We start from the raw sequence: 17,046 nt of genomic DNA on the forward strand, positions 1-17,046 counted from the left end.
TGGCATTCTGCATCCCACTGAGCAGTGAGTAACTGCTTGCACATAGCTTTCCCTGTGTTGCAAACCTATGTAAGCATTTTGCTCAACTTCCAGTCTTGAATGAGTCCCTTACAGGTAGGTAATGAAGAGGAAAGAGGTGTTTACACCACAGCATGCTGACAGGTCACTAATGCACTTTGAACTAGAAACTGCCCGACTTGAGAGCAGCTCTGACCTAAGCTGCTCCAGCAGCAAACAGCTGAATCAAAGCTGTGGGGTGTGCTGGGCTGGAGGCGTGAAATTCCCTCCCTTCCCTTTGCTGCACTAGCTAAATACACTGGGACTTCCAGGGCTGGGAGTTGGTAGGACTAATCCCCGAGACCATTTGTTTTCCAGGGGGATAACATGCAGCGGCCAGGGAGGCTGAGCCCTGCTCTACCCTGCCGGTGCCGAAAGAGTTGGAACAGCCCATAACTGTGTGCGAGGTTGGGAAAGGTGTGTGCTAATTAATTGGAGCGCTGGGCTGCCCCTCGGCTGGAGCCACGCGCCTGGATGTGGTGGCAGCGTGCGCGTCCCCTCCCCATCCCTGCCTGCACTGACAAAAGGATCACACCTGCGGCACGGCACCCCAGGGACCCAACGCCTCACCCAGCTCCTATGTCACAGCTCGAAGCGACGGCATGAAGAAATCCTCGTATTCAGGTGAGCAAGTAACAGCCTGCTCTTCCTCTCTCACCTCTTTCTCTTTGGGTCTCTACCGGGAAAGAAAAAGGTTTTAAACCCCAAAAGTACAACTTGCACAAGCCCCTCTCCCTCCAAGCACTCTGTAACAGAGTGAGCTGTTTTACTGTGTATGAACAAACCCTGGCGATCAGTGGAAAAGGCTTAAAAAGCAAAACAAATCCAGGGAGGCAACTTGTTCCAGGCAGAACTCGGTGTTGGTGGCATGGAGCTTATTATTCAGGAGGCACCTGTGCCAGCATGGGGCAAGCTCCAGTGCTGAGCAGCAGATTGAAATGAAATGGAATGGTGGCACTGTGTGTGACACCAGCTTCCTTGGGGGCTGGAAGGATTTCTAAATGGAGGGTTGAAGAGCTGGGATCTCCTAATGCTGCAGGACTCTCCTCTCCCTGCTCTCCATCCTGTTTGATTCATCTTGCCCCGTGGGGTGAGGGCTTTTTGCCCTCTGCTCTTGCAGGCTCACCAGGCTCCTTCCTCCCCAGCTAACACAGGAGCAAGCAGCACTGACTGATGTTATTTCTCTGAGGTTTCTGTGAAATCCTGCCAACAGCCCCAAGAAGTGGCAGGCGCATGATAGAGTGGACACAACTCCTGCAAAGGAGGAGTCATGTCTGTAGCTCACCCCGTAAAGCTCAGGTGCCTCTGGCAGCTCCTCAAGGTGAAGGACTTTGCTCTGCAACTGATTTCTGCTTGGCTCCAGCTACCAACCTGTGACCATGTGTTCTGTAAGCCCAGTTCTGCCCTGGCTTTGCCCAGCTGCTCCAGGGATGTGGTGTCACCATGATAGCCTCCTAACATCCTGAGTCACCACGGGGGTGCTGGTGGCAGCTGCTGTGGCCAGCCCTGCCTGAGCTCACTAGCCGCAGGAGCTGGGAGTTTGCCTTCACACAGAAATTTCCCTGTGTGATGCTGCTGCCTGTTTATTGTTAAAATGAATTAGTCATGTTTCTCTCTTGCACATTTCTCATTAGTGTTGCTAAATAGACTGCCAGGGAGGTTTTATTAGGGAACCTGAGAAAGCCTAAGCATGACTATTAGCATGTTGTAATGGATTAAAGTGGATACTAACGGTTGTGCATTGTGGGTAGGAAGAACTGGTACTTGTACAGGCCTCCTGAGGTGCAGTCGCTAAAGCAGCCCCGGAGCAGAGCGAGAACTGGTTGGAGATAGCTGGCTGTCATAAGGAAACCTGTCAGCAACTGCATGACCTGCTATTATGACTTCTTGCAGATGAGGCCGAGTGATCCTCAATTGCTTTGCTTGCTTTGGTTGGTAGTGCTGGAGTGGAGCTGGGGCAGTGCAAAGCCTGTGATGGGACTGGTGTGTCCCTGGTCACAAATCCACCTTCATTCGGTGTTGCAACTGAGGTCTGTTGACATTTGGCCGGTACTTTTATTTCAAAGGGACTACAGTTGTATTTTGGAAACACTGTTTGCTTTGAGATTTCCCTTGGTACACTGCAGAGAAGAATTACACTAGCCAGGATATGCTAGGCTGAAGCAACAGGATAATTGCACTATTTATTACCTGCACTAACCTTCCACAAAGCACATGCAGCTCTTCTGAGCAGCTCTCATGTTCATGTGGTAAAGGCTCCACATTCATGTGTCAGCTCCTGGCCAGGCAGTGCTAGGGCCTTGCCTCTCACTGATTGATTGGACAGAGAGGAGCTGGATTAATCACCCACTGTGCCTTTGGAGAGCTGCCACCTCTGTCAACCCTCCCTGCCCCATGATTCTGAAGGTTTTCCAAGTTGTGGAGCAGTGATGGTAGCTTGCCTGGGGGAATTGCACCAGGAGTCCAGACTGCATCTCCAAGACATGAGTAAGATGTACAGGGTGCTGCAGGGCCTCTGAACTTCCTACTGCCAGAGAAACTGGTGAGGTGACAAAGTGATTTCTCAGCTGCAAAGCCTGTGCTTCTCAAGCACATTGCTGACAACCTCTGACAGGCTGGAAACACAGCGCCTGGTTGAGAAACTCCTGAATATGATGACAATAGGAAACCCTAAGTGTCTTCGGAACACTTTCTGAGGTTAGGGAGCATCCCTTGCTGGCTTTCTTTGATCCTCTCCAGTATATTCTGGATCTGTTCTGTGGACTGGGTCCCACTGAACCCAGCTGGAGCATCTCAGTTGACTTCACAGGGCTGAAGCTCCAGCTCTGTCCTGCTCTGCAAACACAGGAGTGCTGCTGTAGTGCTCTCCTGTTAGCAGGCTGCTCGCCACCCCAGGAGAGATTTACTTTTTCTAAAGCACTTCAGGGGAAATGATTACCCATCTGCTATGGCTTTTGAGCACATGCCATATAGGTGTGGTTGGGATAAAGAGTTTGCTTTTGAATGCTTTACCTCTTACCAGCAGAGAGGCTCAGACCTTTGTGCCATAGCCGCGGGCACATGCAGCTCAGCCTGGTAGCACTTTTCTTTCCTGGGATTTCCTGGCAGCAGCAGGAGGAGGAGGGGAGAGGGAGAAAAGGAGAATTTACATAGCAAGTTAAAAATGAGCAATAACCGCTGCTGAAGCCAGCTCTTACATGTTTGCTTTAGGGATGTCTATTATTTCAGATGCTTAAGGCAAAGAGAGGTTTTTCCTGAGATGTTTTACTTGTCCTGGAATACTATTTTTATAAAGGATTTTTCAACTCTCCTTTTCCATTACTCAAGCACAACTGCATTGCCAAAGAAGCAGTAGGCAGGATTTGTGATAAATGACACGATTGCTTATAGGTATTATTAAGGATGGTGCAAATTGTTTTGGCCAAGGACTGTTTGCAGTTTCAAGTTTCTGTAAGGTGTTGGCGTGCGCTGAAATAAGGATTGTCATCATTACAGTGCCTCCAGAATTATCCATAGGGGCTGTGTGATACCTCTTACCTAAACTGTGAACTCCTGATTTATTGCTTAGGCACTTAGGGAGAAATAACTCCTCATGTATGAGCCAAGGCTATAAGAAAACTGCAGGAGTAACAGTGAAAACTCATCTGATCATTGCAGTAGGATTTAGGAACAATATTTTTTTCCCACATTGTGACTCACAGAATGATTCACTATAAAACATGGAATAGAATATTATGACAATAGAATATTAGTCAAATTGGAGTTGTTGGCGTTATCTAGACTGGGAAGCTCTGGGGAAAAAGGTTGGTTTGTAGTGTCCCAGGGTCCCCTCCTGCCCCAGCCCCATTGTATTGACTTGGTGCAGTCACCACACAGCATCCTGTAGGTGCTGAATACCCGCAGCTCTGGCCCAAGGCAGCTGCAGTTACTGGTACTAGTGGGGCAAATCAGGTTTGTATCCCACCAAAAGGCTCCGTGTTTACACTCCAGTATGTGCAGCTGGTGAAGAAGAAAAGCAAGTGAGCTCTTGCTGGGGGTGAGCAGAGCTGCAGTGTGCAGCTGTGATAGCACAGGGACACACTGCAGTGAGTGCTCATCTGGCAGCCAATGGAGTTCATCAAACTGCAATGAGGAAGCAGTGGATAGACTTGCCTTCCCCCTAAAAAAGCATCAGGGGCTGTGACTGGATGTGTGGTGCCTGTGGTGGGGGCCTCAGTACATCTCTGGCACAGCCAGTCCTCTGGAAACACTGAGACTGGATCTTTTTCAGGCTCATGCTGCACAGTGCAGTTCCCTCAATGGCTTTTAACCTCGCTATCACAAAGCTTGCTGGCTGGGACAGGGGTGACCTGGTGTTTGCAGAGCCACATTGTTCTCTCCTGAACTGAGCCCCATCTCCTGTCATCTAACTGGCACCGTGTGTCTAAGCCATGATAAAATGAACAGTTGTTCAGACTGATGTGATATTTGAAGTTCAGTGGCCAAACAGCAGTATCAAGGACAAAGCATTTGTTTGATTTAGTTTGACATTTTGGACAGAAATACAAACCAGTTTGTTTTGAAATACACGAAAATTAAAAAGCCATTTTTTGCAGCTCAATCTCACAGCCAGCTCTTACTCCCCAAAACCTTCCAACAAGAGATCGTTAAAACAAAACAGATTATTGTACTGAGGATTTGCAATCAATCACAAGAAGCTGGATCCTCAGTCTGTGGCTGTTCAAACTGACTGTTCAAAACCTGAATTGAGTGCAAGCAATGAATGATTCCACCAGCTCAGATGAATGAACTGTCCTTCTACCAGTTATCTCTGTGTGAAACAGCTCTGCCTGTGCCTGATGTGCCAAAGCACTTTGCAGTAAACTTCATAAACCGGTAAACAAACTGGTTTATGAAGAGGCACAGCAGCCACTGGCACGGCTGCGCAGTGCTTGAGCAAATACAGGGTGCAATAAGGAAAGGCATCGACCTTCAGGAAGGCTTCTGTAGAAGAGCAGGAGTGGAAAAACCCACTGCAGCCAGAAATGCCAGGGTTTCTGTTCCATCCTGTGTCCTCACTGCTTGGTGGAACAGAGCTACCACTGAAACCACAGGTGGAGGTGCCAGCATGCTGCTTGTTTGGCTTGTGTTTGCTTTTGAGAGAGGCACACACTTGTGTCCTGGGTGTCTGTTCTGCTTACAGCTGATTCCTACCTCTCACCTTGCTCAGAGGCTGCCATTTCAGCTCTTTTGCTGTCACCCATCCATGCCTTCTCCCCCTTACAGGTCTCTGCGCTCTAGTAAAGCTGTGAAACCTGGCCTGGGCTCCTTTCCTTTCCCTTCAGTGGCAGAGCAGGGTGGAAGCATTAGTAAAGTCAGTGTGAGTGTGGGGGATGTGAAGGGGAATGAAAAGGGTGAGGAAAGAGTTTTGGATCCTGGGACTAGAGGGAAGAGGAGGGGTAGTGGTGCTGGCAGTGCCATCATGGGGTGAGCTGCCCCAGAAACACCAGTTGCCTGCCTGGGGCTGTGGAAGTTTTTCATGACATGGTTTTGTGTTGGCATTGTGTTACCTCATGTTACTGAAATAGCAGGAAGGAAAATAACAAGGAGTACAAAATGAACTTGTTCATCCAAGAATAGCGCAAAGCTGGTACACAGACAAAGGGCTTTGCGTCTGATTTTCAGGATACTGAAAGCTCTGCAGGTTGGTCAGCTGTGTGGATGATCTGCATCATTCAGATCCATGTGAAAGCTGGTTGGTACCAAATGTCCATGGACCCAACCTTTCTTTAAGCCCCAAAGGAAAGAGAGAACAAATGTGATGCAGTTCCTGCATGGTGAACACTTACTCACTGTTTTGGACAGCCACATCTCTTAACTAGTCCATGCTGGCAAGCAACAGTCACGATGCCTGTCCACGTTCACACATTCTGTCAGGTGGGGTTTCTTTCACAACCTTCTTCGCTTACTTTGTTTTGCCTTTTACCACATAATGTTGTTTCCTGCTTTGTCCCTGCCTGAGTCACTTCTCCATTGCTGCATGCAAGGCTGGACATAACCTTTGACATTCCCACTGCCTGCTGCCCCCAAGGTTCTTTTTGAGCTATAGTAACATTTAGAGATGCCCAGAGAGAGTGGTACCATTGTTCTGAGTGCTGCAGAGAGGAAAAGTAGAAATGTCCTTCCCTCCCTCCACTTCTGAATTCCTCAATGAGTGGTGTGTGATGGGCAGCAGAGGCAAAGGCTGTATGAGCAGGGCAGTGTGACACCATCTTCCCAAGCCAACACCATGGCCAAGAGGCAGCATTGCCCAGGTCTGCACTGTGTGGTCAACAGCTAAAATCCTTTATCAATTCTTTTGGCTACTTTTAAAATGAAAAAGTTGTATGCTTTGGAGAATTAGATTTCTCATGTGCTTGTCCTCCCTCATGGTACTAAAGCCTGTGATTTTCCTCGAGTGCCACAAACTGCTGGAGTCTCTGTTGGACGAAAGCACCCTGATCCTCAGACAGACTCTTCTCAGCTGCCTTAAGGGCCTCACAGTCTCTCTGGCTTAGCAGATATCAAGAGCTGTTGATGGCATCGGTCCTGGCCGTCTTACTTCTATGCTTCCTTGCTGCAAAGAATGAGGTGGGATCGTGCAATTTCCAATCAAAAAGCACAACTGTTACATTTTACTACCATGATGACAGAATATATTCTAAATGTCAGAGTCTGCTGTCACATCTTTTTGATGGCTCGTGATGATTGACGTAATGTTGCTATGAAAAGGTTCTCCTCTAGCAGGCTCCCCTGTATCAGCACCACTGATGTACTGGGTTGGCAGGATCAATGTGACAGGTTTGGTTGGGTGCTCCACCATGGGCAGATTTGACTGGCACGTACAGACAGTGTTAGAGCTTTGGTTCAGGCAGCAAAACATCCCAACATCTGTTAGGAAATAGTTTGGAGAAGCAGGGGAATCCAGCATATAGAGAAAGCCAAATAAGAAACCACAACATGCAGACATATGCAGAAATAACAAAAAGCCATGTGTGGCCCACTGGGGTGATTATCTCCTTCCCTGAAACACCAATCATCTTCCCATCCCCACTTGGGGTGAGCAAGGAGAAGTGGGGCCATGTGGAATGGGGAGATGTTGCTGCAGAGAATACCTCCGTCTGTGCTCACTGCTTGCAGGGAAATCCCTCCCAAGAGTAGTGCTGCTGGTCAGATAGTGAGTGGGGTGCTTTGTGTGAGGCTAACCTGTCCCATCTTGGACAGGAGATGTTGTGGGGTTTGCAGCATAAGGTGGGATCCAAACCCAGGGCAAAGCCTGTGAAAGAGGAGATGACTTTGTACCACAGTGATTTGGGAAGATTTAACCTGTCAGATGGATGTGTAAAGTGTCTGCTTCCTTTTTGTAAGCTCCCTGGTGCTGTGCAGGACAGGGTGGGATCCACCAGTCCCTAGGCTTGGTGTTCACTGGCCACACCAGTGTCTTTAACTACAAACCAGGGAGCTTCTCCTCCTCCCCAGTCCTTGTGTCCCCTCAAAGAGCAGCCATGCTTGTGTAGCCGTCATTCCCTATGGAAATCACATGCCGCAATCAGTGGTGTGGTGGGAGAGATACAGCACGGTCACTGGTGAGTCAGCCTGTTCCCACACTGGCCTGCAATGACTTACCAGTGATGAGGGCAGCAAAAATCACCCTTTAAAGGGTTTCAGAGGGGGAGGTCATAGCTGCCTGGGAAACTGCTTTATTCTCTGTTTATTCATCACTCAGGTAATGGCACAGGCTTGCAAAGGCCATTCTTGTAGCTGCTGTGAGATGGGGCACTTGGTCCATCACTGTAGAAGTCTGAAAAGGAGTCCTGGCTTTGTGCTGTAAGACAGCTTCCACTGTCACGTGGACAAAGTAGCCTCTCATGGGGCTCAGAGAGATTCAGGCATATCTAGAGCAGAGCCCAGCAACAGGGTGGGATGGCACCAGGAGGACAAGAAAAGAAGGTTTTTGTCCAGTGCTGCTACTGTTGTGAAAACATCTGGCCATGTTGGGCAAAAGGGGCTTCTTGTGCAGTTCTTGCTCAAGCCCTCAAGTTCTGGCACTGCAGCAGTCTGAAGCACAATATAAGTTACCTCCATGACCTGGACTCTTAATTCCAGTCAGGGCTGGCTCAAATCTGATGCCCAGAGTATGTAACTGTCCCCTCCATTTCCCTCAACCTTCTAGGCTCCCAGGTCAAGCAGATGGCAGTTAAGCTGGAGGGATGATAGCAAGCTGGAACTAGCAGCAGAAGGGATTTTCTATTTTTCTTCCCTTTGTCCATGCCAGATGTGTATTATTTGCAGGAAACACTTTGTGCAGCTCGGAGGTTTGTTTAGAGAAGGAGTGTAGGGGGAGGAGACAGCTAAAGACATAATGGAAATGAAAAAGGCTACAGTAATGTTCAAGAAAGTCTGTAATTTCCTGGTGTGGGAGTACTGCTATTCTGGGGACCAAGGGAATAACGGCTCCAGTTCCCAAGGGAGAGAGTGCTCACTAAGGGGTGATCTGCAGAGGAACAGCTCCTTTTGGGAAAAGCTCAGCACACAGCAGTTCTCCCTGAGGCCTCGCAGGGCTGAGCTCAAAGCAACTGCTGAGGGCACAGAGGGACTCTGACACCCGGATGCTCCCTCAGCTTGTCTGGAGTCACGTCCCTTTGCAGCCTTCATGGGGATCCAGGGAAGCTTTGCGTGCACATACGTGGGGAGCAAGTTGGAGTCCTGATCCTTGTGAGCAGCCCCTAGGAGCAAATTTGCTTTGGTTTGACGCTACTAAGAGAAATAGGGATTGCCTATAGCTTAATGTAATAGACATTAGAAACAAAGCAAGATGCCCCCAGCGGTTACTGCCGAGAGCTGCTGCTGAATGACTCAGTGGCTGAGTTGTAAGTGCCCAGACATGTAGGAATAAAAGTTGCCTAGAAGAATAACAGATCTTAGTGTGTTACAAGTCAGGACAAAGGACTTGCACGTAACAGACCATGGGAGGTGGCAGGGGGTTTGCTTAGGTGAGTTTAAGGCTGATGTTAAGGCTGCGTTAAGGAAGCTGGAGGCTTTGTTTTGCCTGCAGGAAAGGTACAGCCCTGGGCTGCAGAACAAGTGTCACCCACTGACTCAGCTGGTGGGGAGCTCCCATCCTGCCACTGTTTGTGACTGGCAGTGTCATCCACCAGCACTCCACACACAGTTTGGTCTCCTAATACTCAGTTTTCATCTTCCTTCCAAGCTGACTTTTAATTAATTTTTAAACTTAAAATCGATATATATGTATTTAATCAGTAGGAATGAGGATGAGATGTAGTTCATTGCTTACATATAATTTATTTTGAAACATTCAAAGTTGTTGCAAGTCCAATCCTGAAATGCCATAATCCTCCTCATCCTCTGGTTTGTTCTGGGGAGCGTTTCTGACCTTGCTGATTTTCAGTGTTCTAGTGATAAAAGGAGTCATGTGAACTGTATTGCTTTTATCTACAGTCAGTTTTTGGTAGCACCAGGAAATCCTTAAATTCAGACCTTTATTACGTGCACTCTCAGCCCTGTCTGCTGCATGAAGGGATTTTTCCCCTCTGGAGTCCTGCCTTCACGTGTTTGAGAGCGTGTTTTATCAAACTGGGCATTATACTGAGAAATGGGAGTGTGAGATGTGCCCAAGCTGTATTAAACCCACCATATCCTACTATGGGATTTCAAATGCCTCTTAAAATAATTTTTGTTAGCAGATAGCTTATGACACTCAGAGCTGCTGAGTGTTTCCTGAACAGCCCAGACTTACACAGCCTGAAGGACCAACATTACTGTAGCTAATTGCCCTTCAGTGTTAATTGTCCTTCAGCTCCATCTGCATCTGTAAACGCTTTCCCAAATTGCTGTCCTGACAAGTGAGATGCTTCAACTGGCGAGTCCCACATCTGAGCATGGAAGGGTTGTCAGTGATGTGGGATGTTGGGGGATGTCATGGCTTGGGTGGTCCCTCCCGTCCCGCTTGGCAGCTGCAGCACATGGCTGTGATTTATTTCCTGGAGTGGGTTTTTGTCAGATAAACCTCCCAACAGTGATGTGAAATAATCTGACAGCTGATTCCTGCAGTTAATGTTTGGAGCAATGAGTTAATATTGGGGAGGATGAGCTCAGCCCTGACAAGTTTGATTCATCTGTAGAGGTTTCAAACCTGCTCTTCTCCATGTGCTTCTTCACGGATCAGCCGCTCTCTAGGAAATCAGCATCAGACAGCAGTGTTTTAAATGAATGTCAGGCTTTTCAGACAGTGTATGTGGTGGGGAGAGGGAAAGAGTACATCTGAGGCTGCATTGAGGGTTTTTTTGTGTTTGGCTTTGCTAAGTTTAAGATCATCATGGGAAACATAAGAGCCCTGTGCTTGAGCCGTGGTGGAGAGGGAAGAGTAAAAAGTTGTTTCATAATATGTGTCTGGATTAATGTTCAGATCTTACTGAGTCTTTTATGTCCTGTGATTCATAAATATAAGTATGGGAGCCCCTGGGAACTGATATAAGTCAGAAAAACCTCCAATGTCTAAGTACTGGGTGCTGGTTATTGCAGGCATCTGCATTAAACCCTTTTACAGACTGCTCTTGTTCCTTGGTGGACAGTTTGTGGGCTGCTAGGGGCAGAGTTTGTAACACAGAAGAAGGCTTAGTGGCTCTGGACACTGGGAAGCAAGGAGCTGGAATATTGGTCCGGGGCATAGTCACACAGCCCTTGGCTAGGAGCATAGTCCTGGGTAAAAATAAACAGTGTTCTCATTCCTAGCTCTGTGGAGATACTTCTGTATCCAAAGCCCCTCCATCTGATGGACAGACTGGTACCGAGATGCGTAGCTGGAGTCAGAAGTGTTTCCCCCAGGTCAGGTGTATACAGGAGTGTGGGTCAATGGATGGGAAAGCAGAAGCTGTGCTGGCAGAGCACATACACTAGTGGAGATTGGTGGGGAAGACCAATACAGGAAAGTGGAGAGGAGCAAGCAAGGGCTGAGCCTGGAAGGGCAAGAGAGGAGGATGCAGACCCAGCGCACAGCACAGTCCACAGTGCCCCTGGGCTCTGGGATGGAGCAGAGACTCAAGGAAGGAAGCGACTTTGCTGATGAAATGAGTGTGTTTCCTCTTCAATCACCACAGGAGATACTTTGAGTGTTTCTGCAGCTGTCTCCCAACAAGCACTGAAGGTGGAGAAGATGGGGGCAGGAGGTGAACCAGGTTCCACATAGCTCTGGGCTACAGCTCTGAGGGAGAAAGAGCAGAAAACATCAAATCTTGTAAGGATGCAAGAGAAAACATCCAGACAGGAAACAATTTCTTCAGAGTTATGTGCTAGGATGAATTAGAATAGCCAGAAGTTGTCTTGGGACATACTGGGAGGGATGCTGTGGTTGCCTCTGGGAAGGTAAGAGCTATACAAGTAACCTCTGAATTGTTTTACAATTGCATCTCTTTGTTCTAAATGTTGTTATAAACAGTCTGATGAGGTAATGTGAGTTCTTGTGCCTACAGAAAGAAATTTCTATTGATAATTTCCACTCTGTGGCCACTTCCCAGTGAGGCTGCATATCTTCATAGGAATTCACCTCTCCCATGAGTAGAACAGGAGCTTGTAGCCTTGTCTTCAGAGCTTCCTTGCATAGTCACAGCACACATAGAGGGCACAGGTCTCTCTCTGAACTTGTCAGATAGACCCCAGGCCTCTGTACGTGGGAATGGTGTCTTCTTCAGCATTCCTTAGTCTGTGAAATTTTAACTACTCATCTGGACAGCAGAAATGACAACCACATGCAAAAACCACACTGGTGTCTTAGGTGAGGAGCATTCTGAATGAGAAGCTGCATATCCTGTTTTAAATCGACATGGTTTGTAGACACAAAAGGTATCACAGGATGGAGAACAGCGGGTTAGGAAAGGAGAAGATGTGGTGTTAAAAATACTTAGCTCGTGCTCAGTATGGCACTAAACTGTCACTGCATATGGAGAGGAGGCTGCTCAGATACTCAGCCCATGAGCTGTGGCTTTTCTCCTTCCTCCTCACCACCTCCTCCCCACTGACTGTGGACTGCCAGAGCTGCCCAAATAGGCACTGGAGCAGCAACTTTACCCAGGACTGTTCCATGCTCTCCTGCTTTCCATCTGGAAATGACCTTGTATAAAACCTCTAGGAGAGCACGACACTTGCCAGGGTGGATTTGTTTGAGTTTCTCTCTAAGCAAATCCCTGGCTGTCACGTGGAGCTGGAGCAGGTGCCGTGCAGCACCTTGTTCAGTTCCAAGGTACTCAGTTTCAAGGCAAAATCACGGCTCATTAACAGAGCTTGGAGGATCTCCTGTTAACCTGTTGAGGGGAGGATGTCTGGGCATTTCCACAAGGCTCAGCACTCACAGACCTGCAGGGATGGAGCAGGCTGAAGCAGTCAGACTTGCTGATCTGATGGGAGCAGGCTGCTAGCTGCAAGACTGGCCATGCATGGTCAGGCTGCCCTGCTTTTTCATCTAGCCAAACTGTCCTGGTGTCTGATGCAGGAGGGAAACTTACGGGCATGGGAGAACCCAGATAGACAAACTGGTTGAGTGTAAATGAACTCTTAAACCAGGGCTCCTCTGCCTGGCACCTGGTGGCTTTTCACATTGAGGATCTACTGCACAGGTTTGCAAAGGGAACAGCTATAATCCTTATCTTCTACAAGGTGAATTTCTCCTGGGGCTGAACCTGTATGATGCAGGTTCTCCTATTTACCTAGCTCTGACAGTCTGCCTTCCACACCTCAATGTGCAGTCAGCTCCATCCCACCTCCCTGCAAGCCCCTGCCTGGACTACTTGTCACCCTAAGCTATTTCTGTAGCTGATATATCCCTTCTGGGATATGAATCTTCTATAGGAGCCACTGACCTGAGGAAGCCTGGTGAGTAGATTAGACCTTTGCACACTGGTCATTGTTGAATCACACTGTATCCTATTCAGGGATTTTGTTTGTTTGTTGTCCATTTCCAGTGTATCAGGATTAATTTGAATTCTAATATTCTCTAACACAGTAGCATTTCATCCCCACTTGGGATCATCTTCATCTTTTATAAGCTCTCTAGTTCCCATTTCTGACAGATAATGAAAGATGTATCCTTAGGTCAAAACACAGCTGGGAGATCAGGCTTTGGATTAAAAACTGCTCCGGCATAGTCCTTTAGAACATCCTGAAAGCATCCAAGCCCTGTTGCCTATAGATTATGGGCAAAACAAGAGTCTAAACCAAGTAGAGACCTCTGCTCTGGGGGCTTAACAGCCTCCTCTGCTTTTCAAATCATGTAACCATAATCTTTGCAAGATTAAACATGGTTTCAGCTGTGGTTTTTCTTTATTTAATTTCACTCTCTTATGGAATAAACTGATGGTGACAGATGCACAAGGGCCCTGGAGGGCAGTGCTTTGTTTCCACACAGGAAACTTGGGGCACAAGGGGTGACCATTCCCTCTGGAGAGGGACATGGTTGTTTCTCACCCTCTCCTGGATCATGGGTCTACCTGGCAGTGGCCTTGCTCTGTGCTTGTATCACTCAGGCAGAGCCCTACAGAGGGGCTTGGGGCTCCTCCAGGGGACATTCCTTGTGAATGAACATGGTCTTTTCACCTGTGCTCCCAAAGCCCTCCCAGGTGTCCATGGGGAATTAATTCTTTGTGAAAGACACGTATGCTTATACCACTTTATTGCTGAGGAAACTGAGCTGCAGAGGAACAGGCTGCTTCATTGGTTTGTGTACCCAGGTTGGGGCATAATCAGCTATCCTGACTCCTGCTCCTTGCGTAATGACTGTGCAGATGATCAGAGTGCTTTCTATTCCTGTGTCTGCAGTCTTTCAGACATGAAAGCTAGGAGAGAGCTAATATCCCCTATTACAGAGGACTGAGGCCTGGAAAAAAACAAGATAGGATTGAATGTTGCCTAAATTGAGCCATCTAAAAGCCTCTCTGAATCAGAGCTGGTCCCTGCAGCCTCTCTCCAGACAGGGGCTGTCAGATGAATCACCCTATCTTCCACCTCCATCTCAGGATGGAGGTGACTCACTGGCTAAAGAGCCTGTCTCCTCTGGTGACTGTGGAGAGCGTCTGGGGCTCCTACGCAGATGTTTAACACGTAAATGCTCAGGTGGGTGCTGCCTAGGCTCCCAGGTATCTATGGTGGAGCAAGGAGTCAAACCCAGGTCTCTGAAGACCTCTGGTTATGATCCTAAGTAGTAGGCATCATTCCTGCACAGACACCAAAGCACGTGGCCACCAGCTTGTAGCAGCAGTGCAGTGAGTGACTGCTTGGTGTAACAGCAGTTTTCCAAAGAAGTGGCAGCATCCCTCCATGCAGCTGCGGCTGCTTCCTCTGATCTGCTTGAGACACAGCTGGCTGAGGAACAGGCACCATTTCAGATCTGATGTCTCAGAAATGGTAAATGCATTTAGTCTGTACCGGTGAACATTTTTCTCTGGCTCCAAAACTGCTCACAAAAGAGGTGCTTTCATGGAGGGGAAGAGGGGTGCCAGCAGAAAGCTTGCTGAGACAACACAGAAACATTTTCTACCCATGATCTCAGCTTCTGGAGATAAGGCTGGAATTCTGACACCCCCCAGAGCATCCTCCCTTGGCCCCTTGTCGATCCCACAGCTCAGGCCAGGGGAGGGAGGTACCTGCACAAGCGATGCTCCCACAGAGGATGCAAAGGGTCAGGACAGACAGGTTTGGGCTAGAGGGACATGGATCCCCTCTGGACAAGAGGTGTTGGAGTCCTCTGACTGCAAGAGATGCCATTTGGGAAAGGTCAGCTTGTGTAATAAACTCTGGTGATGGTATAGAAGTCATAAGTGGCTTGAGTGTCCAGACAAAGACCTTTCAGGTTTGTCTGACAGCAGCCCTGGCATGTGTTGTAGTGGGACAAACACTATGGCTCGTTACTTATGGCATAAGGTGTAAGACCATGTTGCGAATCCTCCCTTCTGCTGCTGCTTATAACAGTTCAAGGTCTTGGTGGTGCTGGGATTGGTGCATAGAGATTTCGGTTACTTAGTAGTTGCAGGCTGAGCTTTCCAAGGAGAATGTACCCCAACACAAAGCAGATCCCAGCCCTGTGCCTACCCATGTATTTGTTGCACAAGTGGCAGCAATTACCTTTGTTGTTGTGATGATTTTCATAACAGAGGCTGAAGATTTGTATCATTGGGGTGAGTGGCTCAAGGGAGGGTTCTGGACTGGGCCCAGATCTCCACTGCCCAGCTCCGTTACACCGAGCGTGCCATGTTCCATGTACAATGCTGCCTTTCAGCCAGACCCACAGAATAGGCTTTGTGTCTCCTTGTGTGAGCCCTGTTTCAAGAGAGAAAAGCTTCCTTAGAGGCTGCAGGCAGTACTCCATGGCTTGAAATGGTTTTCACCTGTACCAGGAGTGATTTCACGCTGCCCTTTGCCAGGGCTGAGCTCTTTGGTGGTGCCAGGTGCTTTACCTTCCCCTTGCTGGCAGCTGCAGAAACCTATTAGAGGAACAAGTTGCACTGGGACCACTTGGTACCTGGGGAGAGGAATGTGTCTTCATGGAGTTGTATCAAGTAGAGGTGGTTCCTACACATGGGGTTTATTTAAATGAACTTACTGTTAGTTTTCCTGCTGTCCCTCTGTAGACCTGACTGTTGGAGAGCATGGCTTGGCAGAGAGGTAGGTGTTGGTCTGAAGTTACTTAGTCCCTTACAAAGATTTAAAAGGGTAAGCCAATAAGATTTTGTCACTTATGTATTGATTCTACATATTGGTTTTAGATTAATTTACTGCTCTTGTGCTGAGTACCTTTCTCGTCTGATGTGCAGAAGCAGAACAGAGCAGGCATATTTTATTGATATATTCCTAGTTCTCCATTAAATGCATTTGAATGTTTCATATGAAAGAGACTGGGAGAGGGTGAGTTCAGAGGAAATTTAATCTCAGTATTAACTGCTGACCCCTCACAGATTACAGCCTTCAGGCACTCCTGTAACTGATTTTAGGACTGTTGCTGCTCTTTCTGTGGGTGTCTGACTTGGGGATGGAAGACAGAACGGTAATTGCAGCATCTCTTTAGATAGAGATGGAGTTATATGGCAGTTTGTAAAGGCCTTTTGCAAACTTTATTGTACACTGATCTGCAATATTAGGCACTCAACTATGTCCTAAACACTGGCTCAAGTTCTATTCCAATTTCTCTGCTGCAGCCACTATTAAATATAATTGTAAGATACAAGCGAAAACATTCAAAGGATATTACTAGCTTCTGGAACTGGATTGCCTTGGCTACTTCTGAGGCAGACTTAATGGGAGAAACCCTTCAATTGTGTGGGTCCAGGGCTTTCTTGTAGTCTAAGATTGCAACTTCCCTTCTTTCCTGATGGTTAAGAACAGTGGACATTATCTCAGTAATCTGTGGATAGTGCCTGAATCATTCTTTAGGGTACAGCTAAAATGTAAAAACATTAAATAATATATCCCTCCTGCTCCTATAGGCAAGGGAAGTGTTTGACACCTCATTTTACTGGCAGAGAAAAGGATATGTGGAGGAGGAAAGTTACGTGCAGCGAGTCATGGTAGAGCCGTGATGGTGGCTGAGCTGTTCCTGAGACCTCTGCCTGCAGATGCCTTTGCCCCCACAGCCGAGTTGCTCCTCCCTGACCATCCACCTCAGCATCTTCCTATGGCAGGTTGGCTTCCAATAATCAGAGAATCGATATGTGATTGGAGTTGGGGTTAAAGATTAATGTTAGAATGTGGATGCTTGATGTCCTGAGGAGCAGCTGCAGTTCTGAGCTTAAATTTTTTTGTGTAGGGCTGCCCATGGGGCTGGTTTCTGACCTGCAGCTTTGATCTTGGGCTTTCTGGCTTTCAGGCAATTCTGCGTAACATCAGAGCATCACAGGGGTCGTACCAAGTGGCTCACTGTTGTATGAACACAGGATTGTAAAGTGTGTATGTTTAGGCTGCTGTTAC

General features: G+C 47.8%; 2 protein-coding genes across 3 annotated transcripts in view; one reads left to right on the forward strand and one right to left on the reverse strand.

The window, feature by feature from the left end:
- Window positions 1-17,046, reverse strand: part of FOXK2 (forkhead box K2) — a 430,591-nt gene that overhangs the window by 393,519 nt on the left and 20,026 nt on the right. The gene's annotated exons all lie outside the window — the stretch shown is intronic.
- SEPTIN9 (septin 9) overlaps window positions 239-17,046 on the forward strand; it is a 133,080-nt gene continuing 116,272 nt past the window's right edge. Inside the window, exon 1 of one of the 2 annotated variants that reach the window (XM_062639756.1) lies at window positions 239-681. In XM_062639756.1, the coding sequence (XP_062495740.1) occupies window positions 660-681 (22 nt within the window). In that variant the 5' untranslated portion in view covers window positions 239-659. The remainder of the gene's footprint in view (window positions 682-17,046) is intronic. The other variant, XM_062639760.1, reaches the window with a different exon arrangement.

The sequence above is a fragment of the Pezoporus occidentalis genome, unplaced genomic scaffold, assembly GCF_034315485.1.
Source record: "Pezoporus occidentalis ecotype Australia unplaced genomic scaffold, CSIRO_AGI_Poc_V1 ctg62, whole genome shotgun sequence".
NCBI lineage: Eukaryota > Metazoa > Chordata > Aves > Psittaciformes > Psittacidae > Pezoporus > Pezoporus occidentalis.